General features: G+C 40.8%; 1 protein-coding gene across 1 annotated transcript; it reads right to left on the bottom strand.

The window, feature by feature from the left end:
* Window positions 1–4,430: 4,430 nt before the first annotated feature.
* Window positions 4,431–5,665, bottom strand: LOC108144968. Its single transcript, XM_017270116.2, has 3 exons — window positions 5,390–5,665; window positions 5,198–5,330; window positions 4,431–5,142 (listed from the first exon to the last, which is right to left on the bottom strand). Exons 1-3 carry the CDS (start codon window positions 5,639–5,641, stop codon window positions 5,042–5,044), a joined length of 486 nt encoding a protein of 161 aa, XP_017125605.1. The 5' UTR covers window positions 5,642–5,665; the 3' UTR covers window positions 4,431–5,041.
* Window positions 5,666–9,374: the final 3,709 nt, after the last annotated feature.

Here is a 9,374-nt window from a genome sequence, read left to right as displayed (position 1 = left end):
ATGTAATATTTTATGTAATATTTTAAATATATTTTTATATATATTTTTTTTATTGTGAACTGACACTGAAAGCTGATATAAAGTCAAATGATTCAGAAACACCAATTCGCAATTTAGAAAAATACTTTAAAAATTTAAATAATCTCCAACACAAAGTTAATTATTCTGAAACAGCAATAAGCCATAAGAATCTTTAAAACATAAATGTACTAAAATTACAAGTCCTTAAGACAAGACTCAAAAATTATTTTAAACTATTAACTTTTCGTAAGGCATGGCCAAAGTACACAAAGTAATTGTTCTGTGTAAAAAGTGGCATTGGCCCGAAACCGAATTTCGTGTTCGGCTGTTGGCCAGTGTATTTGCTTCCAGATGCATCTGATCTCGCTCTGGGCGAGTGCATTGACTTGGCAATTAAAATTCTACAGATATGCGATTCATTAATTACTCGCTTCAATTGAAATGCAAATGCCAAAACTCGCCCATCTCCTGGCTGCAATGCTGCTGCCTCTCAGCTCTTGGCCCGGCTAGCGTGTTTCGGCCAAGTTAAGAATCAGCGGGACGGGAAAACGAAGAGCCGGAGTCGCAGTCGGAGTCCCAGAGCGAGGGACTAGTTTCCTGGAAAGCCGCGCCGAGATGATTTACAACCAGAAGCGCATTTATTCAGCCCGTTTTTCGCTTTGGTCGGGCAGAACTCACGCTCGCACAAAAGTTGACACTTTATTGATGCTCATAAATTGCGACGTCTGGCAGCAATTAAACCAACACGTCCCCAAGGACATGATGGCAGGACGTCAGTGATTTGTTTACCAAGATTAGCGGAGCGGAGAAAAACCGGGAGCCGGGAAAATTTGTGTCAGGTGCGCCAGGTACCCAGCCGGGTTTCCAAAGGCAGGCCGAAATGTCAAAAACTGCACTGAATTTATGTCGCACAGATTTACGACGATTCCCGCCGTCCTTTTGCGCAATGCTCTGGTTCTCAGTCCCGCCGGCAGATCCAATCCAATCCAATCCGATCGGATCCCTTTTGGGCCGGCCGTTAGTTAGCCGGAATCCAGAGTCGTATGTTCGGCGGGATGGGTGTAAACGGTCACCGGGCGTCAACGCCTCTATTTGGGTTACGCCCAGAAACAACTGGCTTCTTGTCAAACGCCCACAAATCCGCAATTCCGGACTGCCGTTTGGCTCTATTTTTTCCAGTTTTTTTTCCCTCTCCAGGGTCTGCTGAATGTTTATCCTGGCCATGTGTTGCTGCTCGCCATAAATATTAAAATTTATGTAGTACGCGAAAGGAAGGATGGCCTAACAGGCCAATCACCAAACTCTCGTGTCCTGCTTCCCTGGTTTATTAGTATTTATTTGTGGGCTGTTCTCGTTCGGCATTGTCAAAGGACTCGATGTTTTATGACCAGAGGGGATGCATAAAAAACCGAAAACTTAATCCCTGGATTTATTATGCTATGTTCCACGAAACAGGCTGGGTTAAACAATCTCAATAAGAACTGCATTGACAAGCCAACAAGTATGCCGATGTGCCTAATGCATTTAGGGGAAACCACGCCATTTGTCAAAACATGTCATTTCGACGGAAAACAATTTAACAACATTTAACCGAAAAGCCAGCTCAGCTCAGCTCGGCCAATCAACATAAATTTAAAGCGCAGTCGGCCGGCTAAAATGCCCAAATGGCCATTTGTGCGGCCGAAAAGTGAAAGTCTAATGTGGTTCAACTGCTGCGAATGAATGCGGACCTGGGCAGGCACTGCCTTCTGGTACACACACAGCCCATGTCCAAGTCCCCATCCACATGTCCTCCCCCGCCACGCGGATCTTGTAATTTTGTGCCGAAAACTTTTATTACGATAGGATTTGTTGGTCGGTCGACCAGTTAGCCAGTTAGCCAGTTAGCCGCCGCCGCAGCCAGAGATCGAAATGCAAATGGCCGAGACAAGCGGCCGAGCATTTTGTTAGACAGAGCGCCCAAGTGGGGTCGACGGGCTGCCAAATCAGGTTGAGGCGGCCGCTTTGCATACGCCGGCTGAAAAGCCTTGCTTTTGGGCCAAATCGCTCCAGTTATGTCAGGAGAGAAATAAAAGCAGCCAGAGCCCGGGCAAAACATGAGGTAACCCAACGGAAAATTGCAAGCTGGGAAAACAGGGAAAAGCGCTGCGTATTTCCCGCAACGCCTTGTAGAGCAAAGTGTTGTCCATGTCCGCCGGCTGCAGACACCGTGCTCGTAATCTGTCTCGCTGGACCAAGTCTTTCCTCATATAACAATATTTAAGTCTGCACACGAGGTTCACTGGAAAAGTTTTGGCAATTACTGACAATTTATAAGCAATCTAATAACTTAATAAATAGTTTGAATCCTTTATTATAAAACACTGTTCTTTTTTACTGTACAAAATTATTTAAAATGTCTTCGGTAATAAATATAATTAACAAAAGATACAAACAGCATATAATTTTTTAGAAACATTTGTTGCTAAAAATATATTGTAGAAGGAAAATAAATGTTAAAGCAAAAATTAAATCAAGAAAATACAGTCCACTCTTAAAACAATAAACTTATAAAAGCGAATGAGAATGTGAGCTGATTCTTATACATTTACCAAAAATATTAATATACCAACCATTTCCACTTATACAAAATTATATTTTTATTTTTTTGCGAGTGAAATAAAAGAGAGCTTTCACAATAACAAATAAATAAATAAAACGTGTTTATAATGTTCTTGTAGGTTGCCAGTTATTTATAATATCGACATTCCCAAAAATACATGTTACTTAAAATATTTTTATAAACTTTAGAAACTCTCATTCACCGCCTACCCAATTTCGCAATCTCTCCCACCAACTCAAATTGCAGTTAATAAATCTTGAGCTCAACTCCAGTCCAACAGAAAACTGGTCGAGAATTTGATTTGACATATCAATAATTTATAACATAATTATAGTTTGCATTGCCGAGCCGCGAACACACAGACACCGAAGCACCGGAACTGCTGCCGGCTGGTAATTACCACCAAAAGACTGACCATAAAGTGTCGGAGTTGGTCGGAATATCGGCGGGACTCAATGAGTTGTCTAAGCTCTGTACCCGCTATCCACTACACAATGCGTCGATTAAAATCGGTGTTAAAATTTATGCAACCGAGTTTTTATTCGATTCCTATCGACAACGGCGGTAACAAGTTTGGCCAGATTATTTCTGATGCTGTTGCATACGCTGGCCATTTTCGGCGGTTGTTCACGTGTGTAATTGTGGCTAAACAAGCAATTTATTGGCCCCGATTGCAAATTGGCAATCCTCTATCATTGCTGTAGAATACAATTTCGTATTTTCGTATTATTGTGTGCAATGGGGCATTCCCAATTCTCTACCGGGCACCGCAGCCACAACCAAATAAGGCAGCCGAAAATGTATCGCCATCTGACCGAACCGACTACCATTTTCATGGGGCCTTTATTAATAGAAATAAATCAAGTTTTGTGCACCGACATCAATTAGCCACAGCCACGGCGAAGTCCCGAGCCGACTTCCAACCCACTGGCGTCAGATACAAATGTATCTGTATCTGCACATGCTGCCGGTCGGTGTTTCGCGCCCGATCGCGTCGTGTAACAGCCGCCACATATGTTAATAATTTGCAAAATGCATTTGTCTGGCGATAACACGCAGGTGATACGGCACCTGAGATCTGTCAGAGCCACTCCCCGCCAATCGAATCCCTTGATTTCGCTGGCGCCTGGAGTTTTGCCAGCAATTAGCGTCTTTCGATTGGGACTCGAATTCGGATTGGGATTGGGTCTTATCGTTGGCTTATGAAGCTATCAGAGCGCAAGGCTGCCCAGATACGACCCTGTCATAAGTCAGAAATGAAATCGGAGCCCCAAACGGGACCCCAATCAATGGGTAGAAGCTGCCTCCATTAGATAAAAATTCACTGGCCCATAGATAAAGCCTTAAACGCAGCGATGCATTCCACCGATAAGGCGTCAGACAGCGGCCAATTCATAATTCTCCAAGTCGGTTTTTGGGGCATACACAGAGAAAAATTTGGGTCGAAAATTATTTATAAATTACAATTGCTTGCTATACCAGGATCATCTGTAAAAAATATTTGTTTTCTGTTTGACAATTATAAATTTATGAATACAAGCTTTCAGTGAGTATATTTTTTATATTTAACCATTTATTACTTTTTATTTAAGTCATTTTATAAGGCTTGTGGGGCCTTAAAAATATTTAAATTTTATACTTCAGAACAATATTTTAATTACGTTAAAATCAAAATAAGACAATCAATGAAGACTATACAAGTATTTAGCAAGATTTATTTTAAAATTGATTTAAATTAACAAACCAATGAAATTTTTACTCTTATTTATGTAACTTTAAATTGATTAACTAATCATCTTCGTAAGTTTTTCTTTCTGTGTGCCCGCAACAATGTCGCGCAGGCGTAACTTGAGACCAGAAGGGACATACTCGTAAATTGCCAGTCGGTAAAGAGAACAAAACCAAAAGCGCACACAGAACGAACGCAGCCGAAACGAATATTTCTGGTTTTTATTTCATCGCCCAGCCGAGGAGAGGTAGAGCATATTTTTTAATTTATATTTCGTTAATTTTTATATGAAGAGTTGACATCCAGACGCACCGTTCTGGGCCCGATATCTCCTCGTTCGTCGCCATCAGCAGCCGCATGCCGTCTTCGACTTGGCCGTTATCGCCCGTTTAGGCAACGTCGCTGTGAGTTCAGACCCAGACTCAGATCTCAGCTTCAGCTTCAACTTCAACTCAAACCCCAACTCCAACTCCGATTCCAATTCCGAATTGGGCCCCGACTCAGACTCCAACTCCCATTATGATAAATCATTTTTGTTTTTGTTTCTTGACATGTTTTCCTGCTCTCAAGTCATCCAACCTTATCGCTGTCTTTTGTGTGTTCTACCGGAAAACGTGGCTTGTGATCTAAAGTCTTGAAATACTGTATAAGACAGTTTCTTAATTTAACGTTCTTATTTTAAAGTAATTTCAATAGTCGATCTGAAGTTCTGACACAGCTTTCAGTTTCTTAAGACTTTTTAATTCATACCAATAAGCATAAGCCAATAGATCAATGTAGACCAAAATTACTGAAAATAACTAGATGATTAAATGGTAAACATTACGAAATTATAATGTACTTACATAAGGGCACAAGATATATTACACAACATTCGGTTGTAATGCCATAAATGATGGCTATCAACAAATAAAAGCATTCAACTGACATGGGAACAATTTGTCCTAGCAGAAATATAAAAACAATCACAGAGCGTTTCTGCAAATAATATTTTAGAGTGTCTTACGAACTTTTAAGTAAGAGTAAAACATAAATACCACAATAGCTCCAATCACCAAAAACAGAGATATTAGATCCATTAAGAAAAATGTAGTTCCCAGCACCCAAAAACCATGTGTCTCCTTTTCATGGTCGTAAGATTTTAAGTCTAATTTGGCCTGGCGAGAGTACTTCATCTCGTAAAACATCAGGTATGTCAAGAGTGCATAATATAGGATCAGCCATAGACCTCCTATAATACATCCATAGCGAAGCCCAAAAAAATAGCAACAACCTTCTAGTCTGACCATTTTAACGTCTTCTCAAAATTTGAAATCTCCGGCAAAGCCACTGTGTAAATTCATTTTCAAAAAACGCAATAAATGTATTCTTTGTTAAGGCCATTTAATTTACAATTTACAACCGATTTCACGAGCTGATAATTATTGTTTTCGAGGAACAAATCTAGGTTACAAGTGCCAAATACGTTGACCTGCAGAGTAAGTAACGTAAGCGAACATTTAGGAATTCGGTTTTAACTGGCTTATGATTCATGCGGTGAATCGACCCACCGACCACTGGATTCGAGACAGTTTAAAGACCAAAACCAGAAACAAAAACCAAACTGATAGCATCGCGGCAAAACGAAATGCCATAAAAAAGACCGAGGCAACACTCCTCGCTGCGAGTGAGTTTTGCAGAAATTAAGAAATTCATAAGTCCCTGTGTTTCGCTGAAAGATTTTATGTGATTGGACTTGGTCTTGCCTTATTGCCTTTTTGCCTGGATGTGAATGCGTCTTCGTACGTGTGGCAAAGAGCTGCAGGCAGGGCCCAGATCCCGATGCAGATTGAGATTGGAATGGCGGAAGAACTTGTTGATCGCCGTAAGTTGTGGCTATAAAATAAATACACAAAAGCCTGGCTCCGATCTACAAATGTGTCGCCCCCACAAAGATTCCAGCAAATGCATGGCACAGCGCTAATGTGACACTAAACTGATGTAATAAAAAATCCGCTTATCGCGCTAACAAAGCCCCTAAAGCAGGCCCAAATATAAAACTAAATACCTCTGAGACCCCGGCGACAACAATATGGAATTTCATACTGACTGACAGGTCAGCCCACGAATCACAAAAAGAGTGAATCAAAATTAAATCAAATTTCAAATAGAGCCAAGGCTTCAATGGGGAATAGAAGAAGTCGTCGAATTACGGCAAAATCCCAGAGTGACTTTGATATTCTGCTGTCAGGTGTCCAATTCGAATGTCAATGTCGCCTTTGCTTGTCCCAAGAACTTGGCCTCACATGGAAAAATAAACCAAAAACAAAAATTATATCATTATGGAGAGGCAGAGTTTTTGTAATTTCTCTCCGATCAACGAGGAGGAGGCGGCGGACGAGGGGGCGGGGCTGTGCACCGCACCTCAGCAGACACATTTGGCGGGAAAACCCGTTTGGAGTACTCCCCGGACTCGATTTGGCCATCGATCAATTTCGAGTGGCCGTACTTCAATTATGCGTAATTTAAAAGAAATTAATGTCGTGCAAGAAATTACTTTTCGGTCTTTGGTTTTGGGCTTTCTTTGGTTTTTGCCTTTTAACCTCTCTTTCCGCTGCGTTTATGTTTATTTTTTGGTAAAAACAACATTTAAGAGCCGCGGACGCGCAAAATGTATAACTGCTCGCTTGTACGGGCCACATAATCATAATATTTATAGTATTGGCATTAAATGCCGGTCGCGCCCAAAAAACACAAATTGGAAAGGAAAAAATTACTTCTTTTATGCCGGGCATTTTTATCCCGAAAATTCCTCAATTAATGTTTATACCCGTAAACGTTTCTTGGGTCATTGAAGTCAAGAGCCAAAATTTTCTCTTTGCAGACTGTAATCATTAAAATTTGAAAACAGTTTCATAAAAGTTCGGAAATCAAAGATATGTAAAATTCAAGAAAATCCCTCATCCGCAATCGGTTTTGGAATCAGAGAAGATGAACATGGCCCACGGGTGGGCAGTAAGCATTTTTCTCCCTCACACGGTCATATCTCAATCTGGCCATTTCTCATCCCGATTGCTATACTTGTTGGCTTATTCCCAAAAAAAAAGCGAAACGAAAACAGCAACAACAGCTAAAACATAACCCCCAATTATGATATATATATTTTATGAGAGCACTCGAGGAGGCGAGCGAAGAAGGCAGTCTGAAAGTGAGAAAGAGCCTGTGAGCCAGGCCAAAACAACCCACACGGGGTATAACAATAAAATAAAGTGCAGTTAACACATGACTTGGCGCAAATAGTGTCACATTTTGATAAATGACACTCGTTTGTCAAGCAGGCACCACATCCATAGCCCAGATATTCTGCGGGCCGCGAGCGCTTCGACCTCTTTGTTGCCCAAAATTGCCCCCCAAAAGCCGAGTTTAAGCCAGAAACGTCTTGGTTCTCGTCAAGGTGTTCGCCGTTTGGAGTGAATTACACGCCCCGCACTGCCAGAGGAGCAATCTTGACGGATGGGCCAGAAAAGGGCCTCCACCGAGGGACAGCTTTATTATGTCTTAATTCCAATCCCGCGGAATCTTGCTCGAGTGGGTCAACTTTCGTTTCGGGGCGTGCTATCCGAGAGCTGTTAAAAAAATTGAATTAAATTTGCCGGACGCGCAAATTAATTTCCGCATAATGCGTGGGGCAAGTTTGTAATTTCTTAATATCGAACTTGTACTTGTGCTTGTACACTGCACCCAAAAAACGCGGACTAAGGGGCACTTGGCCACTTTTCATTAGGTGGTCTCTCCTTTGTGGGCGCGGCTGGTTGGCCAAAACTTTATTTACCGCTAGAACGCGATATTGGAGAGATGATCATCATCTGCCGTTGCTTTCCGGATGGCTTTCTGGCTGCATTTCTGGCCGGGTAGGTGTAGCCATAAAGTTCGCGCTTGCAGGCCAAAGTGAAAGAACGAGTTTGCAGCCATAACAATTACAAACACTTAAGCCGCAGCCAACTTTGTTGCTTTTTTTGGGCGTGGCTGATTTGACTGAAAGGCGTGCTGTGGGCCAGAACGTCCTGTTTTTATATTTTTTGTTGGCTTAAAGCGGAAAAGAGAGTTCCCCCGGCGGCCAAAAGATATTCATGCATAATGTATATATATTTCTGGAGCCTATAACATTTAATTTCCCAAAGAGTATCCCCGCAGCGGTGTCATAATCCCTCCTTTCAGCCGGTTATGTCTTCGAAAGTGGCACAAACTAATGCAGTAGGCACGACGCACACAATGCAGCCACCATTTGATAGTCAATAAATTTTCACATTAGCCAGACAGTTCGCCTCAACCTGCTGGCATTGTCAATGTCGCAACGTGTTAAAAATAAACGTACGTTTGTTAAATTCATCGCCCTAATCCAGCATATCATGATAAATTATGACTTAAATCAGCTTTTGTCACATTTTCAACTCATCGTCAAGTCGAAAAGAACAGGGGAAAATTTGTAACAGGTTAAATAGTTTGAGGTGTTGGAAATTATCCGGTTGCCGTAAAAGGTGTCAGCCACGAACAAAAGACTTCGTATGGAAATGAAGCAGCTGCTAGATGGTAAAATTTAAGCAAACGGTCTGGTAACTTGAGTCTGGCTTAGTAATCAGTCAAGTTTGCAACATGGGATGGTAAGTGTTTTGCTTACTGAATTTGTCAACTATAAAAAGAGGAAAATTGTTAATAGAGGGTAGATAAACTCTATTTTGTAACACTAATATTCGAAAAAGTATTCTTAAAATCTATTTAAAATTTAAGAAAACATTTTGGAGTATAAATTTAATGTTTAATATTTCAGAGTTCAACAAAGTAGCTTAAAGTTACTGAACTTTTGATAATGGAATGGTAGATAAACGCAAACATTTATATTTCAGAAAGTGTTCTTAAAATATATATTACACTTTTTTTATATGAATAAAAAGTTTTCAATTTTAGAGCTCATTAATTTAGCATTCAATTTTTAAACTGTTCAAACATAGTCTGTGATTTTAAGTACAATTATAAATTAATATT

The sequence above is a fragment of the Drosophila elegans genome, unplaced genomic scaffold, assembly GCF_018152505.1.
Source record: "Drosophila elegans isolate 14027-0461.03 unplaced genomic scaffold, ASM1815250v1 contig_183, whole genome shotgun sequence".
Lineage (NCBI taxonomy): Eukaryota > Metazoa > Arthropoda > Insecta > Diptera > Drosophilidae > Drosophila > Drosophila elegans.
This window is presented reverse-complemented; position numbering and strand designations above follow the sequence as displayed.

What these genes read in the sequence shown, in the direction of transcription:
- LOC108144968 (XM_017270116.2), bottom strand. Translation starts at nt 5,641, where the DNA reads ATGGTCAGACTAGAAGGTTGTTGCTATTTTTTTGGGCTTCGCTATGGA. An exon ending in TGGTGATTGGAGCTATTGTG is followed by an intron (nt 5,331 to 5,389) that starts GTATTTATGTTT and finishes TATTATTTGCAG; the next exon opens with AAACGCTCTGTGATTGTTTT. An exon ending in AATATATCTTGTGCCCTTAT is followed by an intron (nt 5,143 to 5,197) that starts GTAAGTACATTA and finishes AGTTATTTTCAG; the next exon opens with TAATTTTGGTCTACATTGAT.